Genomic DNA, 21309 nt, shown 5'->3' on the forward strand with positions numbered 1-21309 from the left:
CCTCACTGAGTAACTGTGGTTGCTCACCCCTCTTTCTTCTTCCCAGGCTGTTGCAGGTAGTAATTGCAGCTGTGTGGCAGCGTGCTGAGCATTTGTTACCTTCCTGTCTTTTGTTTTTCTCTTTCCATTCATGTATGTTATCTTGGTCATGAACATGTTATTTGAGTCTTGGATCTACTAGTAGGTTGAAAACTATGTTGCATGGTTTTGTATTTAAATAACTCTTAAACTTTTTGTGTATGAGCATTTGCTGCTGTCGCTGTACTTCCCTTTGTGTTAGTGCGTCCCTCTATTTTCTATACTCACTGCCATTATTGTTATTATTGTTACTTCTGTTGTGTATCATTGTGCTTCTCCACTTTATATCTGTGTTATTCTAGGTTTGTTGAGCAGCCTTGAGGCGTCCCGAGGGTTGAAAGCAAGGTACCCCTCCCCAGGATTGTCACGGCGGTTGTCATGTCTCGTAAGCCAGCGGGTCGGTGTGTGACAACTATCTAACCTATCTCTTAAGAGATGGGATTTTAGCTTAATTAGCTAAGGAAAACAAATAAACAAGAGGTGAGGGCTAATACAATTGACATCAAACACAATAACGAGATGTGAAGGCCCACGGATGTGGATCCCCTTAGGTCATCATGGTACAAGGATGAAAATCAAAAGATGCAAAGGTGATTTGGACCAAGAGATTTTTAAAATAGATCAACCCCAATCTCTTGGCGGTTGAACCCTAATCTCGTACGAGTGTTAATTGGAATCTCTTCTGAATCAACCCTCTTACAATTGCATTAATAACAAGGAAATCCCTAAATAAGAGTAAACAAAATCTATATTCACTCTTAAAAGTTGGAGGACTACCGGTACCCAATCTTTCAGCGTGTCGGTACAAGTAACCCCTTCTAACCCATCCAAGATCTAGTACATGAGAGCAAGTCACATCAACATCTACAATTCATAAAAGAAATAAGGATCTCTCCACATATAATTCTAGGATGAAAGCATGATGGTTTAAATCACAAACCAAACCAAAGCAACATAATTAAAGAACAATCATCCAAAATACATGATCAACCCCGTTTCCCACCGCCTCTCCCCCAAGGTTCACCGACATCCAGTGGCCTTGGGGGTCTAGTGTGCCATCAAACAAGTAACAACAATAATGTAATCTAAAACACACAAACAATTAATGAGTGATACTCCTTAGGTGAAATGATGATGAAGATGAAGTAGATCGGGTCAAATGATGCTTTCTCCTTCCAAAGGTCGCTTCCCAGTCCTAAGAATACCTCTCTTTCCAAAATGGTGGATCTTCCCTCAATGTTGGGTGTATTACAACCTCATTAGCACTTGAAATCGCCTCAAAAGCGTGTTGTAGTTTCTAGATCTTCTCCTCTTCTCCAGTGGTCATGCTTTCTTTTTTAGCCCTAAAAGTCCTCTTAAATACCCCCTAGGCTATATGGACCGTATGGAAGCTATATGGAAGCAAATAGAGTGAATCCCGGGCCATACCAGTTTGTATACGGCTCCTACGCCGACCTATTATAGGGGTCGTATGAGCTAGGCAAAACTCTCTGTCTTGATTGGCCTCTCGAATTACTACAGTAAATTGCTATAGTAATTGCTACAATACTACACCCCCCGATTTTTCTCCTTTCTTCGCCCAAATCATGTCCTCGTGTTCTTCATGGCTTCTTTATACCCTACAAAGCAAATAACAAGCAATTAAGCACAAAACGGGCATAATTCTATGAAAATACGTGCTAAGTACATAATATAAGTACAAGAAAATATATACATTTAGGCACTTATCATTCATGCTAGCCTTGATGAGCAATGAAGTCTGTCAGCGCATAGCCTAAGTGGATGGGGCGGCACTCAACCAGGCTTATTTCAAGGTTTAAGAATCGGGTCGGCTCTAATAAGGATCCAATAACTCTTACCTGAAATTAAAAAATATTACTCCATATATATATATATATATAGATATGTTTATATTGGGCATTCTCACTAATATAAGAAAAATAAGAGACAATTATATATCTAATTCTATTCAAACTAAAATTATTGAGAAAATTTAATATCTTATTATCTCGTGAGAAGATAAGATAATGATGTGCAAAAAGGATATCTATCCATGGAAAAAAGTTTTCGAAAAGAAAGCGATGAAGTTTGAAACAAATTCAAAGAGAAGAAAAAAAATTCAAAAAAAAAATAATAATTTAATTAAAAGAATTATTATAAAAGGCATTTCAATCTTAATTAGTCAAGAAAAAATAAACGAAGGAAAACTTGTCCATACACATCCACACTAAACACATACATATTTTTTTCTTTTTATTTAAAATAATGATATACCTATAAAATTAAATAAAAATAAAATTCTTTATATACATGGATACAAATATATTCCATCAAAAACTTCATAAGTATATAATAAATTTCTCGAATAGCTTTACCAAATAACATAAATGTCAAGTTAATTTCTTTTTGTCGTCTCAACCCTAATTTTAAAATGCTAAATCATAAAACTCCTCCCTAAACCCGTAGATTCGCAGTTTACCATTTAGAGTTCAGATTTAGGATTTAGTACTTAAGGTTTAATATTAACTATTAAGGTTTCAGAGTTTAGTATTTAGAGTCTAGAGTTTTAGAATTTTGGATATAAGATTTTATAGTATTTGAGTTTAAAATTTTAGGGTTTTCATAATGTTTTACCGTTTTTAGACTTTAGAGTTTATAAAGTTTGAATGTAAAATTCATGAAGTTTGAATGTAAAATTCATGTAAGAAAGAACGAGGCTATTCAGAAAATCTAGCATCACTCAAACTTTATAAGAATCTCTATCTACTTTTAAAAAACATTTAAAGTTTTGATTTTATAAAATAGGGGTGAATCTTAGATTATTATTATTATTATTATTATTATTATTATTATTATCAACTAAGTTTCTACAAGAAGCAACCTAGAGTAAAATTAAACAATTTATAACCCATTTTCTTTGATTATTTTTAAAATAATTTTTTTTGGATTTCAAGAATCCAAATTGAAAACATCCCGAAGTTATATTACTGACTAGACTGTTGACTATGCCTAAATCATTCCTTACGGAGACGTTTTCAATAAATCAATCATAAGGAATTAGACACCACACGGCACGACCATCTCACTTTTCTTAATGTTAATTATTTTTCCAAAAATAGAACAATTATAAAAGAATATGATCACTTACAAATACAGCCTGCTTGAATATATATCCAACCTATTAAAAAAACAATAGAAGAAAAAGAGGTATACAAATTAATGGGCAGTGTTGTTGAATGGATTGTGATAATGAAGAATAATAAAAAAGCTATTGTCGAAGAACTATGTGACTGCTGGTTTTTTGCAACAAAATGATATGGAAATCGACACTAATGACACTGTCCTCCTTGAACTAAAAACTTTTATATAAAATAATAATAATAATAATTTTGTAATTTATTTTGAAAAAAAATAATGATAAATCTGTATTTTGAAAAATTTGTAAATTGATTTTCAATTAGAAGAAGAGTTTATAAACAAGTAAAATATTTTATTAAGATATATGGAAAATTAACCTAGAGGTTCCTTACAAGTTTCAAAAAAAACTTTTCTTACAAGTTTCAAAAAAAACTTTTAGGTTCCTCCAACTTCACATGTGCATAACAAAAAAATTCGCTTTTTTAAAAAAAATAAAAAATAAAAACCCTCAGTGCTCACTAATTTTTTTTTAAAATTTGTTTTTTTACTTCCACTTCCTCAACTGCATTCTATCCTTGTCTCTAATTCTATCGAGCTCTGATTTTGGTTGGTTCCAGCGCACTAATCGTGCCTTGTTTTTCACTATTTTTTTTACTTCAGTCCCCTAACCACACTTTTAGCCCATCTTTGATCAACCCTAACACCATCTGGAACTCAATATTATCCATTGATTTCGAATCCTGCATTGTGCTAGATTTCTCATACTCCTCAATCTTGACACCCTTATAGATCAACATTAAATCCGGCGTGTCGACAAATGACCGCATACCTATAAGACCAAAACCAAATAGGAATGCAATGCCTCAGAATATATCTTAATGTAGATAATACAATCTATCAAGACTATAGAACTTTTAAATTTGAAAAATGCAAGATTTTTGAAAAATACAAGATTTTCAAAATACAAAACTTAAAAGTTTATAATGTAGACATGCTCTGAAGACTAGCGTTGACATAGAAAGCATGGGCAAGAGTCAGGTCTCACACAGCTTGGATGATTGAATTGGGACAGGTTTTGAGCAACCCAGTTCAGGCCAACCAGCCTGATGAACACTGGCTCGAACCTGATCAAGTTGCGCCCACAAGTGGATTTTGCGACCCATAACTCTAAATAGAAACTTGAGAAGACCATAAGGAAACTCATACCCGGTTTTCATGTTGAGGATCCCCGGCCAACCATGAACAACCACCTGAAGTAAGACACAACTAGAAGAAGTATCGATCGAGAAGAAAAGTGTGCATGATTACCCCTCTAAAGTTTCTAAGAGGAAGAAAGTAAAGTTCGAGAATTCCATTGCAATCTGGAGTTCATGAGATCCCGTACTAAGACAACTAGACCAAGTGACACTAGTAAAAAGATTTCTACCCGCAGTACAGGCTAGCACTTCCACTAAGCATCTCTACTCTGGTCTTCCTCCCCAGAGTGTCTTTCTGTGCGACCTACTGATTCACCTTTCATAGATCTAATGTACCAATAGGAATGGAAGTGGGGCGGGCGGGGCGGGGAATGAGATCCCCATCCCCATCCCCATCCCCGCTCTCCACGGGGCCGGGATTCCCCGGTTTAAAATTCTCCGCAGAGAAAATCCCCCGCTCACTCCCCGCGGAGATCCCCGCCCCGCCCAAAACATTGATATAAAATTTTTTTGTAAATAACTATAATATTTTTAATGCATTTATGTTACACATATGCTAAATATGCTATATACAATTGAAAATAAAAAATATAATGTATGATGAAATAAAATAAAAATTCTCAACCAAAATTTTTTTTACAACATACACATCATATATAAAATAAAAATTCGCACAAAATATTTCTTCTAACAAGTCATAATATAATGTTTGATGAAACAACAACATTAAGGTACAAATTAAGTAATACAAATAACATAAATTTTAAAATTAAATTAAAATTACAAATACATTAAATAAAATTCATAATGCAAAACTAGCACAATAATTTCATACTTCCATCAATTTGTTTCCTCTTTCTCCAAATCATTTATATTGAGAATCCAATTCCACAACTAAATAAATAATCTATAACGTTATTTCAAATTTATTGTTACAATTATATTTAAACTTAATTATTTTAAATTAAGTTTCTATTAAATATGAAAGTTATAAATACCAAACTTATTAATAACTAAAAATATTAACAAATAAATATTTATTGATTATATATATATTATTATATTAATGTTAAAATAATCTTTAATAAATATAATAAAAATATATAATATATTTTTTCGGGGAATCCCCGCGGGGAACGGGGAAACAACTTTTTCCCGCTCCCTACCCCGCGCGGCGGGGGGGATGTTTCATGAGGAACGGGGATTCCCCGCCCCACTTACACTCCATTATGTTATTAATGAATATGGTTTATCAACTTTTTCAAAATCAAAATAAAATAAAATAAATAATAAAAAAAAGGACATTTCTCCTTGAAGAAAGCTTTACAACATTTCTTTGAAGTCTAGACCTCAAAAAATATTATGCTGTAATTTAAACCAGATATCTGTCCTGTATGAGTTTTTTGTCTTTAAACAACTAACAAAACTTGGCAACTCAGTAATTTCAGTGAAAAGATAGATAGGTTTTTCATAGACCAAGATCCAGATAAAGATGGGAAGAACTCCGGGCAAAGGCGAGACAGTGCTATCCGTTTGTCTGGACAACTGAATTATAGTGTTCGCCAAGCCCATATGCATGCATGTGGTACGATAACATTATGCTTAGGCTGTTATCCTTGTATTCCTTCCCCATCTCCACATCAGGGAAAGAACCTGAGTAAATCACAATGTGTTTTTTGAGACAATGTGTGAGGGCACCAAGCTCCAGTTGTCCTCCCCAAGCTGCTGTGTTCTCAACCTCGTTACAATACTTCTTGTATCTTTCTGGTGGCGAAGCATCAGAATCTGCCTCAAGTTTACCATCTGAAAGAAAGAAAGGGAGGAAATCTTCGGCATGTTCTCTCATGTAATCTGCAGTCATCTTTCGGAGTTCTAGGTAACCATATGGAGAGGCACTCGAGTGAAGTTGCAGTTGGTCCTCGACAGCACGGTAGAGACAGTGGCCATCCGGCTTTATTTCATTTATTGTTAATCCAAGTGGCTCAAGTTTTTTCTGGAGCTTCTCGTTTTCAATCACACGGTCACTGACAATATTACTCTGCTCTTCTTGAATCCTCTGTTCTCTTTCCGCTTCTTGCTGAGCTCGTCTACTACGTCTCTTGGCACTTTTGCTGGGCTTTGATGATGAATCACCATGACCGGTAGCAGAGACACCAGCTATGGCCATAACTAAATTGTTTAAATCACCCTTTTCGTTGCCTTCATTGCTTTTGTAGCCTAAGGAAGCAAGTTCTTCTACATGTTTTGCTTTCAGTTGAGTGGAAAGTTGGGATATTTCATCATCCACCAACTTCTTCTTGGCTTTTTGTTCGGCCTTGCTGCCTCTTGCGGCCGCTTTTTTAAGATTCAACTCTTTATCTTGAAGCTCCTTGATTTCTTTCCTGCAAAACGAAAATTTTCACTTTCTATCATGGAGCAAGAAATCAATTTCTCAATATATATATATATATATATGTGTGTGTACATATAATCAACTCACCAAGCATAAACTAAAACACAGTAGTTTGCAGGAAAAGACAACATATTCATAAAAGATTTATTATGAAAAAAGGCAAGAATCATGTTTCAAAGGCTGATTCAAACATCCAAAGCAACTAGCATTACCCAATAAATGTTAAACTTTTGTTAGAATGGCATAAATTCAGCCAGCAATTAATATTTTACCTGATAATTCCAAAAGATCCTTGAGCAAGCACGAGTAGCTTAGTTGGAAAACTTTGTGGACTCTACAAGTAATTCTGACGAGAGAAAATGCATGAGCACACATTCAAGTATTGTTGTTAATGTTTCTGTACATAGATCAGATCCTTCATAATGCATTGAAATGCATTAAGGTAATTTAGTGTTAATTCAGTGTTCCTAACAAAAGATCTACAGGAGATGATCTTTGAGCAATGATAAGTATGCATTCTTCTGTTCACTGCAACACCTTGTTTACGTGACAGCATGGCCAACGTACAAACATCTGATGTAAGAGGAATCAGACAATACATTCCCATATTTAAGCTGACAAACCTAAGGGTGAAATAGTGGCCAGATACAGTTACCATTATTTAAAAAAAAATAACAAATAATGATCAAATGAGACCCTTGGTATTAAACAATTAAAGGTTAAGGGACTTGCACAGCCTTGAAAAATAGACCCAACACAAAAGGCTTGCACATGTGTACCAACTAAACCATGCTATTCAACACTCAAACTACTTAAAATGTTCTAGAAAGAACAACTCATCTCTTCAGACTGATGCCATTCAGCTGATAGCTGCCATGTTATTCCCTTGATAAAATGACAAACTAAGGACATTTGGTGGATGTTTCCTACACCTAGAAAACCATCTGCCTTACTAGAAATTTATAAAAAAACAAACAAATAGGAAAAAATAGTAAAATAATTTTGACTGAATAATACTCAAAGATATGTAGCTACTTAATAAATCTCACAGATTTAGTTCACAAACAGGGAAAACCAAATTATAACATCATATACTTGTACGGGGTGCTATTCTTCAAAAAAGACTCTTCATGAGAGAACTCTTGCAACGATGGAATATGTTATCAACAGAACACACCTCTTAGTGAAATTTCAAGTAAACTGATCTCAATAAGACCATGATCATGTGAGCACTCATCAGATAACTTTTTATGTGGCCATCCAACAGAAACATATATCGAAGACTGCCTTGTTAAAGACTGATGGCATTTTAATCTTACAAATGGTGTTCTACATGTGGCAAAGGTTAAGTCCTTCATTGCAATGAAACTAAAATAGCTATGCCATGCGACAAAGGCGTCAGCATTTGAGTCAAGCATGCAGCACATGCTAATGCAGCAAAGCAAGTGGAGTGATATCTCTTAGAAGCACGAAAAAAGAGCATTTATTCCTCTTGTTATGATTGCTGAGTACCACTCAGTAGTAGTCCACAACTACAGACCTTAACATAACAAAAGGCATGCAGGATTGTCAGCTAATGTATCAAAAGCAAGTAACCTAATGAGTTTAAGAAAGCAAGAACTCGCATCCTAGGAGTTATATGCCACCAAAAGGCCAACAATTTATCATAGTTAGTCTTAGTGGACATAAAACACCAAAGGTAGATCTTTATAGAAGACACAGTGTGTAGATTTCCTACACATAAGAAGCTAAGATCTTCTATGTTGCAAATATTGCATTAGAGTAACACGTTGGCACCAAACATTGGATCTTCAAGAGGCGCTGATAGGCCTCCCTGCTTAGTACCAGTTAGGTTTGTACCCAATGCTACAAGATTTTCTAGTGGCAAAAGACACACATACCACAAATTCAGTATAAATCTGGTCGAAGTCATTCAGAGAATGTTTCTGTATACAGTATACACTTATATGTGGGTGCTTTTAAAGTTTAGAGATGTGACCCATGGTTAACATCGGGAGATATAAAATGACATTGATGAATTCCTTGTCTGAGATCTGACGAGAATATATTCCAATAGCATCTTGTAGACCATCTCTACATTCAACTTTTGATATGAAGAAACTGCTTTAAATGTTTCTAGGATACCAAAATATCATTTTAGGATTAACGTACTCACCAGGTTATTAAGAACAGGCTCCTAGGAAGACTAATACGAGAGCCTAAAACACCCAACAATGTCACATTCAGCAACTCATGGATGGATGCACATATTTTACTTACACATAGTGCTATCTGGTAACCTAATCCCCACATTTTCACCTTATTAGATTTGTCATGTGTCAACTCAGAAAGACCTTTAAAAACTTGAAGAACAAAACCTCATCGAAGATGAGAGATATATTTAACTGCACAAATACCAGACAGATCAATAAACTTAAAACTTATGATTTCAAAAAGCATTTTCACAATATCTATTATCATAAGATAATTCAATTAAAGATTTTCCAGTAATTGGAACAAAGTACACTTTAAACATATCATAGATAGTTTTGTGATCCATTGACCATGGTAGGTCACACAACAAGAAACTCTCTTCTGTGTATGATGAGATGGTTATTATGATTATGGATAGACACTAGACAAAACAGAGGATGTATGTAAGCATATTTAACATTTATTACCTTCCCATCTATCAAATAATAAATTAATCCTTATCACAAATGAAACAAGATTATAGATTGTATCCCCAGGCCACTGTTCAGGATTCGAGGCACATCACTCCAGAAAATAAAAACCAAGTTAGTTTTAAAGTCAGAAACAAAATACGGGCTCCTAATACCAAAACAAAGTCATTTAGACAAACTCAAGCTTTCATTTTTTACTTCATCTTGTCCAAACTTCCCCCATGTGTTAAAAGTAAATTATCAACAAGAACTCAACTCGCACACTCTCGCTCCCAAACGTTAAGTTCAGCCCCTAAACAAATACGTAAAACTAGACTAAATCATAAGCCTGAAAAGATACTTATCAAAACAAAAGGAGCCGCCTTGCACTTCCATCCTGCTATTTTCATGGCAAAGACGTCAAACAAATTATAAAGAACCACAGTCCTCCACACAAACAGGATAAGATTTAGCAGAAACAAATACATATGGCAGACAAAAATATCAAATAGTTGAATTCCAAAAAGAAAAAAAAAAAAGAAAGAGGTTTAATTCAAAGATTGACACAGAGATAGTGATACCTATGCCTGGAGAGCACATCAGGGAGGGATTCCTTCTTTGTTTTAGAAGCATCAGGGGTGCTCGAAGGCTCTCCATGGGGGACCCCTCCCTCTGCTTCTTGAGAGGCCTCCATCTGCAGAGAAAGGAAGAGAGCGAGTGAACCCTAGCTCCTCAGTCGCCGGCGGTGCGGAGATACTAATAAGATGAGAGTGAATTATGCAAACAACACCCTCTACTATTGCTATAATAAAAGCCCCTGCATTAAAATTATTTGATAAAAAAACCCCTCATCAAAAAAATCAATAAAAAAAGGGCCTTTTGCAGGTATACCCCTAGATAATTTTGAAATTGCATATTTACTCCTAAATAAAAGTTAATTGCATACATACCCTTAAAAAATATATATAATCGCGTATATACCCTTAGGGTTCAAATTAGCTGAAAAACAATCCGTTAACAAACAACAAATATATAAAATTACCATTATACCATTGCATATATACCCTTGAAAAGTTTTTTTTTAAAGTTGTACAAGAGTTATTTTGAACCTTTTATATATCTTAATCTAAGTTATAACCATAGTTAATCAAGTTTAATTAACGGAATCTAACAGAAGGGCATATCCGCAATTACCTATATTTTTCAGGGGTATATATACAATTATATTTTTTCTGAGGGTAAATATGCAATTATAAAACTTTTGAGGGGTTTATAACCAATTTTTCCTAAAAAAATTATTTATTGAAAATTATGGCTGCAATCAAGCCAAGCCAAGCCAAGCTTTATTATGTTCAAACTTGGCTCGATACTAATTGTACTGAGCTTGAGTTCGAGTTCGACCCAAGCCTATTTTGAGCTTCCTTTGTTAAGCTCAAGCTCGGCTTGCTAAGGACATATCAAATTTGAGCTCGGCTCGAATAACTACAGTATAAGTACATGTGCTACATTAATTTTAACCATTAACATAACTAAAGTAATAGTTTAAAAAATATTGAAACTGTTACAATGCCATATGGTACACTACCGAGTTTCTCATGAGACTTAACAAGTCGAGTAGTTTAAAATTCAAACTCAGATGGATTATCTACTTGAGCTCAAAAGTTAAATTCAAGTTTGGTTCGAACTCAATTCGTTTGCTTAATAAATGAGTTTTTTTCAAACCAAGCCTTATGCAACTTATGATGACTTGGTTAGTTTGTCGCAATATTGAAAAGTTATAATATAGGAATGAAACAAGGACCACCAAGAGTGAATTTAAATAAAATTATGTAAAAGTCCCTATGAAATTTTTTTTTTTTTCTCTGCAGTCTCTCTGACATTTGCACTTCCCATGTAGTCCCTCCTTTTTACACATATTCTTTTTAAATCCCTGTCGTTACACGTTGATAACTTTTCCCTCAAATGGCCGAATTGCCCTCTCTCCTACCTAATCACATCAGCCTTTTTGGGTAGACAATGGCAGAGATCTCCATCATCTTTTAATGTACTTTCTTCATCTTCATTCTTTGTGTCTTGTTCTTCTTCTCCTTGTTAGTGTTCTTCTTCTCCTTGTCGTTGTTCTTCTTCTTTGCCTCCTTCTTTCTATCGTTCAAGAAAGCAACATCTTCATTCAGTTTCGCTTACTTCCTCCTTTGAGATGATTTTTTTTTTAAACCTATGGGTTTGTCCAATGTTTACGCAGGTGTTAGTCATCACGGAGACATTTTTTGATGTGGCTCGTTTCAAAGGTGAAGGATGGCTACTTCAATTCACGGTCCTCACCGCATGGGAGGTTGTTGTGGCCGAGATATGTGAGCGATGGTCATAGGACGCTTCTCGAGTCATTGTGAAGTTTGTGACACCTGACTCATACGGCACGGTTTGCCTAATTGAGTCAGATGCGGATTTCCAACGCATGTACCACATACACCACACTTACAAGATGAGTGTGATGGACATCATCGTTGAAGAAGTTAGTGGGGCATCGAAAATAATCATTAATAGCTCCTTACCAGCATTATAATTCAGCAACATACACCACACTTATTATGTCGTGTGTCGTCCTGCGTATCATCTCTACTTTCCATGTAATTGTATATGTCTGTGTGTATTACAATATCTTTCATAAGTATTATATGCATGTCATGTGTATTATACGCATTTTTTGTGTATTATATTGATTTCTTGTGTATTAATTTGTATTTCCTGTGTATTGTTCGTGACTTGTTCCCTACCTTATACGTTGGCATTCGCAGGGAATCAATCTCAGAAAGCCTGAATGTGGACATGGAGACATTTTTATCCCAACATTTTCATGCAGGTGCAGTCAGTATTGCTTTATATTCACAAAGATCTGATGGGCTGACTGTCACGCCCTGACCCTAGCCAGGCACGTGGCAATCGCCACGACAACAATGAGTGGACCATACAGAATCCTACCTCCTAGTCATCGTAAAGCTCAAAACAAACCTCATATCACAGCTTACTAAAGAGGGAGACAACCTCCACTACAGAACCAGCCAGGGTTCCAAATACAACCAAAAAGTACAAATTAAAAAACAATACACAAAAGTCAAGTCTAGTGGATCCATAAAGTTTACATGTACACTGCAAACTAGCCTAGGCAAGAAGAAAAGGTTGATCAGTCTACTGCCTGCCCAGCACAACCCAGTCCAACGTCACAGCCTGAGAAAGAAGAACAGAGAGGACTGAGTAACAAATGTTACCCAATGAGTGGTGACAGCATAGATACAACAGAGTAGTAAAGTATTCCAAATAGTAATTACCACAATAATAAGAACATATAAAAGGAGTTCCAAGTATTCAACAAATTAACAAATAACAAACTGATTTAGTAAATAGTAAAGGTATGTAACATTTTCCAACACATTGAGCACCGCTCAAAATACAGGCTGGCCTCAAACAATTCCCAAGCTAATCGTGGCCGCAACTAGCTACGGGACCACCAAGGTGTTTTAAAACTTTTAAAATTCAAAAATGCTGCCTTCCTTAGTGTTGGCCACTGAGATCCCCGTGTGGTGATCCCGAGTTTCTCACATATAAGAACCCGCTGTCAATGGCTCCGTGCACCTCTTAACCATGGTAAACTTAGGGTTGACCACGTCACCTCCCATTAGGTCGGACCATGGAGCCCCACACTACAGTGTCGGACTAAAGTCCGCTATCACCATCAAAATCCAAATGCCACAATGCAAATCTTTCCAATTCCAACTCAAGAAATCAAGCATATGATGTGTAAATACAGAAATATACATTAATCCATATTACATTTGCATGTAAAATACATTTTCATGTAAACATGTTTCTTTCAAAATAAATACACATAAGTATACTAGAATCATTTTGCCAAATAACTCATTGCTCAAAATACCTCTATATATATATCGAATGAAATCTGATCTATCATCAAATTTACGTTATAAAACACATAAAGAAATACTCTAATACTCTTATTAAATCTATGCAATTACGAATTTAACCACTCACTGAACCAGTTGTCTAGCCTTGAGACGCGCTCACAGGTCGGCAATTCTCTTCCCCTGGAAGGAAGCTTCGCCACCTAGAGTCAAACAAGGAATCGAAGAACCAATGAACACAAGAATGGAAACTAAAATGCATGCGAATGCGAGGTTGCATGTCGATTGTGTAACTCTACAGTAAAACCGGCCTTGTTTCAATGGTTTTTCATCGATTTACAATACCAAAACACAAAATTTCTTGACAAACATACACACAAATGAATATCAACAACATTGGCTTCGATTTGAACCCAAAAACAACTCAAACCAAGGTTTATTTCTAGGGTTTTTGAAAATTTCAAAAATGATTAAATACGAGGAAAATATGAAGGAAATACCTTGGATCGAAGCCTTATCGCACTCAAGAGCTTGGGAGGAAGGAGTTTGAGGCTTTGATTCGAAGAAAAAGCTTGTCGATGAATTTTTTTTTAAAAAAAAAGTCTCTCGGCCGAAATGAAGAAGAAGAAATGAAAACAAGAAGATAAGAAAGGAATGAGAAACAGAGAAGCCACGTTGCTTCTCTTACCCTCATTCAGATTTTTAGTATATATATATGTATATATATATTTTTTAAAAGGAGAAATTACCAAAATGCCCTTATAAGATAAAATAGAATAAAAAAGGGTCCAAAAGACATTTTCGCCCCTGGTTTTCTGCTAATTTTGAAACACAACCTACTGTGTACTCATGCATGGATTCCACTAGTGCAAAATGATAATTTTACCCCTAATGCATGCATAAAATCGAAAAGAGCCCAGAGATCAAAAATCGGGACATGGTACCACACCGATATTACAAGTAGGACAATGGTTCGAGAGTGTGGATAAGTTCAAAGATGCCTTGCACAGCCACGACATACGGCACAATTTCGATTTCATATTCATAAAAAATGACAGACTTCGCTCAACTGTGAGATGTGCTTCTCTAGATTGCCAATGATGTGTCCACACAGCTAAAGAGAGCAACGATGATACGTTTCGAGTAAAGACAACACAAGCGATTCACACTTGCGATAGAGGCACGGTATGACAGTCCACCCGAAAGCCAGTAAGAAATGGGTCAGTGATCATATTATGCACATACTGAAGAAACGACAATTGTATCGGGCCATCGATATACAAAAAGACATTCTTCGAGAACACGGCGTGCAATTACCATACAAGCTTGCATGGATGGGTAGGAAGGTCACTCGATCCGCTATTCACAGTAGTGAGGTGAGCAGCTATGATTTATTGTTGTGGTACACCGATAAGGTGGCGGAGACGAATCCCGGAAGTATTGTCACAGTTGAGAAGGACAGGGAGCGATTCAAACGCGCTTTCTCTTTTCGTGCTTCTTTAGTTGGTTTCAAAAAAGCATGCAGACCATTGCTATTTGTTGACGGAACTCATTTGCTTTGCACGTACGATGGGATTCTATTGGGGACAGCCGGCAAAGACGGGAAGGAGTGTATTTTCCATGTGGTATTTGCTATTATCAACAACCAAACTGACGACGATTGGACCTGGTTTCTCGCCACACTCGGTGAGGCAATATATGGTGAAGATGACTACTGCAAAATTATTACTTTCGTATCGGATCGGTTGGAAGACCTTATAAAATCGATCGCGAGAGTATTCCCGTCATCGCCCACATGGTCATTGCCTCCGACATTTAGAGGTGAACTTCATGAAAGCGAATGCTAAACTTGGCAAAACATTGCGCAAGCAATGTTGGGCAATACTTGTAAAAGTTGCGTACGCTTACACAAGCAAAGAGTTTGTTGACATCATTACTGAACTTGCGATGATATCGCCGGAGGCACACGATTAGTTACTGTATAAGTTGGACGTTGATCACTGGGTTAATTATTTATTTAAGGGTATGAGTTGGTGTGAGATGTACTCCAACGTGGCGGAGTCATTCAACACCTGGATCAAAGAGGTGCGCATCTACCGGTGACAAGCCTGGTTGACTCAATAAGGTATGCTTTCATGTGTAATTCTCCGTACTTCCCATGTATTATATTTTGTTTCGTGTAAAATCATAACATTTAATTGTATTACATTTTATTACCCGTGTAATATCTTATTTTTATGTGTTTTATGTGTATTATTCTTTGTTTTTGTGTAAAATCATGCAAGAACTATGTATTATATGTATTTTCTGTGTAATATCTGAACATTTTCTGTGAAATCCTTTCTACACACATGGATTGTAGTAAGTGAAAGTGTATGTTCACAGGTTCAAACTTATGAATATGATGGCTGATAGATGTGCACAATCAAATAGGTGGGATACACATCTTTGTCCGGAGGTACACAAAAAGCTTGAACTGATTATTGAATATAGCAGGTTTTTTAGGGTGGGCCTTTCAATGACTGACACTTATGAAATAGTTGACAATGATAACAATGATGGCAGTCTACGAAATCGGAAGTGTTTTTGCAGAAAATGGGAAGTCCATGGCTCCCGTGCAAGTATGCATATACGGCGATCATGTAAAAAGATACGAAGGTACATAGTACGTGGCCGATTACTTCATAGTGGAATAGTACCGCCATGCACATGCTGAACCTATATACCCAATCCCTGACATCGACAAACCATCGATTATGTAACCCTATATACCGTGAACTGTGAATCCAGCCTCCGATCACCAAAAAAAATGACTCGCCCGTCCAAGAAGAAAGAGAATCGAGTCACAAGGATTCGAAGTCCGTGAGTTATATTGTAGTCGGTGCCACGAAACTGACCATAACCGTTGATTATGTAACGCAGTCATAGCGGACTGAACTATTGTACTAGTGTTTTTGTGTAATATGGACATTCATAAGGTTTTTGAAATATTTAATATGATATATATATTTTATTGTTTAAATATGATATTCTAAAGAATGGTGCTACCATCAGAGGGATTTTGTCTGTAATGCTTATTTCTAAGGAATACAACGAATGAAGGTAAGAAATAAGTTGTCTCATGAGCGGTTTAGTGTTTATTATACATACGTACGTGTGTAATATATTAGATTTAAGTGTGTTGTTAGTTGTTTTTGTGTATTATATTGGTCTTTCTGTGTATTATATAGTTTCGGATTTTGCTTTTCATGTGACTTCACATTCGCATTTTCAAAATCCTACAAACGTATGAAAAGTTTAACAGAACACAGGTAAATCCAAAGAAGTTAAATTTTGACAATACACAATTAATTCCAATATACTTAAAGTTCGACAAGACACAAGTATCATTGGGGTACGGCGGCAACATCAGACGACCGGCTTCCCTGCCTCTCCCTCAGCTTCCTTCGGTTGTTTGATCTCGGTAGCGCCGGTCTCTTCCATCCCTGCAGGTTTGTTATCCACCTGCCCGCGAGCTTCCGCAACATCAATCTGTTTTATATGCTCTTCGACAACGCCACCGTTATTTCCCTCCTGGCCCGGTCGTCACCCCCTTGGTCATCACTACGGCAGCGTCCTGGGGTTTCCATTCGAGAGTGATGTCCTTCGCTGAATCTCCCTTTGTAATGACCTTCTTCAGAATACCGCCCGCTAGTATCCACGCAACGTATTGAAGCAATAGGAATGGGACTTTCACTAGCGGGATGTCAAGCATTTCGTTGTCCAAGATTTGCTCCATGAAACACATAAGGAAAACGGGGCAGTCTTCACTACTGGGTGCTTATTGTGGGCAGGAATGAATGCATCATCGGTAGGTGCTTAAACGGGTTTTCGTTTGTGTTAACCTCAATGATGAACTTGAATATATCCCACTACAACACAAGAAAGATAGACATTATTAGCATTAATTTACCAATATTGTATATTAAACAGCGGAATTATTGTCCGTGAGAAAGTGTTGTATGGATTTAACTTACTATTTCGATAGCGTCAGCATCGTATATTGGCGATTGAAGGGAAAAGTAATGCATATATGTTTGCCCTACAATGTCGAGGACAACCAGATGGTAATGCCCATGGAGGGCGATGGGCATAAGAATCAACTCCTCATTCTTGTGGCCGAAGATAACATTCTCCATCATGCATAGGGCCTGATCGGCGGCGTATCCTGACTTCCTCATTGCAAGCGCTGATAAGTGCTTGAGTAGACATATTTTTATATATGTTTTACATGCATTAAGCATCATTTTTACCATGGTTTGTGTCTCATATTGTGTATTTGGTGTTCTTTTATGCATATAGGTTGTGAATTCCTTGAAGAGTAAAAAAGAAACAAAGATAGGCTATAAAGACACAATGTTGGGAGTTCTTGTTCAATTCAAGGACCAAGACACGAGAGGAGTTCATAAACGTGGAGATGTGTGCCAACTTCCAAGAATATTCAAGTCAATTCAATAGTTGGAAGGGCACAAAGACAGCCATATCTTCATGTTCCTTCTCTTTGTGAAGATTGCAAGACCTCTCAAAGATACGTCGATGAAGAAAAGTTTTATAGCCTACTACATGGACATGTGCCCGGACATGTGACCTAAAGAGAAGAGTGTTTGGACCGCGTTTTGTGAAAAGTATTGTAGCAAAGCACTGTAGCAATTCTACTGTAGCAATACTGTAGTAAAATTACGGTTCACGCGCCCGCGTAGAAATTCCTGCAGCCCACGCGGGCGCATGGAAAATCCACATGGCCACATGGGGGCACGTGACAGACGCGGTCTAAGGCCTATAAATAGCCGTTTTGCCCTATTCTTTCTCATCTTTTGTGCGGCTCTTGAGGGGTGAGACGGCTAGGGTTTGGAGAGGAGGTCTTTGCGGCTTTGGAGGTGCTTCGTCATCAACTTTGATCGATTCCTCCTCCATCATAGCATCAAGGAAGCCACCGGTGAAGCTAGCTTCGGAGTAGGTCCTTCAAGACGTCGAAGCTCTCCATCAAGGGCATCAGTTCATATATAAGGGGGTTTATTTCTATGGTTTTAATGTACTTTCATTCATTGATGGGGTGTTTTGTATGTTGCTCCGTGGAGAGCTAAAACCCTAGAGGGTATTTGGGCTTGTGAACCCTAGGATTCTCATCTTTTGTGAATTTGCTTAGTGTTTCTATTTAATCCGAGTTTGATTAAGTTTTAATCTTGATTGTCTAATGCTTGCTTGCCTTATTGATCTTTTGGTTATTTGGTTTGCATGATTTGTTACCTTGGTGAGAGAGAGGTCTCCATTAGGGTTAGTGTAATACCCTGAACCTTTACATATCTGTTGGAAAATATATTCAGGGTATTACTACAGTTGCAGTAAGAATTTTCTACAGAGTAATCTTGTTGAGAAACCCCAAGTGGACAGAACAAGGACTTAAGTGTAAAAGTTTTTAAAAGATTTTGGGTTAAAGAGTAATAGAAAAAGGATTGATATAAAATATTTCTGGAAACCAAGGACTGAAAGGTAAGGCGGTAGGGACCTTTTTGAAATATTGTGTTATACTTCAGGGACCATTTGATAGTTTCCAAGGACCTTTTGAGAATACTATTTCATAATTCAGGGACCATTTGTGAGTTTTGCAGGGACTGACTTGTAAGAAGTTAAGTTTTGAGGGACTAAATGTAAATTTTGGCTGAAAACTTCATTGGGAGAAAAATCTAGACTCTTGAGTGTTCATCTTCTTCATCTCCTTCTCATTCTTTCCTGCTACAGTAAACCGTGAGTTAAAAAAAAAAAAGAAAAGAAAGAAAAAAAAAATGGGAGTGATGGAGCTTTGTGCTTGATGGAGGGAGAATAGGATGAAGTATTGTTTGGTAAGTATTGTGATGATTTATTTATTGGTATACTTGAATGTATGTGTGTGTGTATTTGGTGGATTTGATGAAGAAAAATGATTTATTTGGGTTGAAAAAGCATGTTTAATTATTGTAGATGATGAGTGTATGAAATTGTTTTGAGAAAACCTTGTATTCGAGTTGAAAATCGCTTGAAATGGAGATGAGGTTGCCGGAATTACTGTAGCAATTACTGTAGCACCGAGATTAGGGTTTGGTTTGATTAATTAAGTTGATGATGATGATGATTAAGGTGTTAATGAAGATGGTTGAATTGATTTGTTGGGTTTAACCAAATTGATTTGGTTGGATCAAACCAAGTTGAAATTGATTTGGTTGAGTTGAATTGATTTGGTTAAGTTGGGCTTGATCAAATCAAGTTGAGATGGTTTGGGTTTGGGTTCAGTTGATTTGGGCTAAGGGTTTTGGGCTGAACCAAGTTGGTTCAATGGATTTTGAATAAGAATTGAGTTGGTTCAAGCTGGTTCAGTGAAATTAAGTTTGGTTCAGTGCAATTAAGATTGGTTCAGATTGATTCAGCAGTGTTTAGCCTAAACTGAGTTTGTTTAAATACAATTGAAAGCCAGTTGGATTATGCAAGGTCGGATTTTAACCGATTGGAGTGAGTGGGTCCAATAAAGAGTCTATTATTATTTTTGTATTTTCTTTGAGTTTAAATATGTTATTTATTTTTATTATATTATTCTGTTAGGTGTTATTCAGTCCTGGGAGGGAGTTTCAGGTCTAGGAAGGAACCCAAGGACACCAGGTGAGTTGGTAGTGGCTATTATTTTAAATAATTGATTAATTATTATTATTTTGAAATAATTATTTAATGGCTAGTATTTTGAAACTAATTGTTTAAGTATTTCTTTTTTTATCATGTTTAATTGGCATGATAATGTTGAGGTATACATGATATTTACTTCTTGTTGATGTTCCCGACAATCGTATTGATACATCGGGTTTTTCAGTATAATTATACGTGATTTGTGAATAGTGAAAAATACATGTATATGTGATTTAATTATTCAATTCATGTATTTATTTCTATGGTTATATATGCTTTGATTTGGAATGATTTGTGAAATCATGTGAGCATTTTAAAAATGTTTTACCAACAATATTTGTGGAATTGGTTTTTCATTCCTGGAATAGGAATGGTATCATGGATCTGGATTTTTACTTGGTTTTTATGCATTGTTATACTTTTGACATTGGCTTTGTGGAAATGATGTTTATTTTTCGTGATGTGAATGCTTGTCCCGGATAAGGACCATGTGATGTGATTTATCTGATTGTATTATTGCTACATTTACATGTTGGTTTTGGATGGTGACGGCGGGCTAAGGCCCGACTATCTGCAGATAGTGGGTCCCCACGGGCCGACCTTTAGAGGTGGCGTGGTGGACTCGAGTGTTGATTTGTCCGGATCGGTGGGAGCGTAGAGCCCTGATTGGATGATACATCGGGATCCCGGAGTCACCACACGGGACCGGGTGGGCCCAACGTCGAGGTTATGAAGACCTTGGCGGCTCCCAACCCTAGTCGCGACGGCGGCTAAGTGGGGAGAGTTTTTCAGTCGTGGAATTGAGAATGGTTTTTTTATATTACTTGTTATTTTGAGTTGTGATGAGGGTGAAGCCCATTTGCCGCTCTTAGGGAGTGCAGTCTCTCACAACAATTTGGATTTTCCTAGAAAAATTGATTTGATATTGATTTGTGATGAATTTATGTTTCAAAAGTTCTTTAAAAAAATGTATTTTTGCTAGAATTCGGTATTTTTGGAAAAGTTGGAAAAATTATTTGAAAAAGTTGGTATTTATATACTTTATATATATCGTATTTGAGTATTTGAAATTATTAAGCCACTACCCGACCAACTCGAATGTCTTTAGAATCGCAGGAGCAAGACCCTAGATCGCTGTTCAAGTTTAGAGCTAGTCGGGGTTAAGTCCAAGACTGCGAGTGGGTCCCATACTTTTTCTTTTATATTTGTTGGTATCGTGATCTTAGTAGCGGTTG

General features: G+C 36.5%; 1 protein-coding gene and 2 long non-coding RNA genes across 3 annotated transcripts; 1 reads left to right on the forward strand and 2 right to left on the reverse strand.

Moving 5' to 3' along the window:
* Window positions 1–5699: 5699 nt before the first annotated feature.
* LOC120277891 (OVARIAN TUMOR DOMAIN-containing deubiquitinating enzyme 5) lies at window positions 5700–10217 on the reverse strand. Its single transcript, XM_039284744.1, has 2 exons — window positions 10049–10217; window positions 5700–6793 (listed from the first exon to the last, which is right to left on the reverse strand). The coding sequence occupies exons 1-2, from the start codon at window positions 10159–10161 to the stop codon at window positions 5938–5940; spliced, it is 969 nt and encodes a 322-aa protein (XP_039140678.1). The 5' UTR covers window positions 10162–10217; the 3' UTR covers window positions 5700–5937.
* A 2235-nt stretch (window positions 10218–12452) lies between these two features.
* LOC120278224 lies at window positions 12453–13962 on the reverse strand. Its single transcript, XR_005541572.1, has 3 exons — window positions 13885–13962; window positions 13515–13587; window positions 12453–12692 (listed from the first exon to the last, which is right to left on the reverse strand). It is a non-coding gene; the product is annotated as an uncharacterized LOC120278224 (long non-coding RNA).
* A 5220-nt stretch (window positions 13963–19182) lies between these two features.
* Window positions 19183–21218, forward strand: LOC120276814. The gene is made up of 3 exons (XR_005541373.1): window positions 19183–19263; window positions 19997–20053; window positions 21191–21218. It is a non-coding gene; the product is annotated as an uncharacterized LOC120276814 (long non-coding RNA).
* Window positions 21219–21309: the final 91 nt, after the last annotated feature.

This window comes from Dioscorea cayenensis, chromosome 15 (assembly GCF_009730915.1).
Source record: "Dioscorea cayenensis subsp. rotundata cultivar TDr96_F1 chromosome 15, TDr96_F1_v2_PseudoChromosome.rev07_lg8_w22 25.fasta, whole genome shotgun sequence".
NCBI classification, from domain to species: Eukaryota; Viridiplantae; Streptophyta; class Magnoliopsida; order Dioscoreales; family Dioscoreaceae; genus Dioscorea; species Dioscorea cayenensis.

Bases quoted from the DNA above. Each gene is read 5' to 3' on its own strand.
- LOC120277891 (XM_039284744.1), bottom strand. From the start codon at position 10,161: ATGGAGGCCTCTCAAGAAGCAGAGGGAGGGGTCCCCCATGGAGAGCCT. The intron at 6,794-10,048 runs GTATCACTATCT...TTCGTTTTGCAG, and splicing joins GATGTGCTCTCCAGGCATAG to GAAAGAAATCAAGGAGCTTC.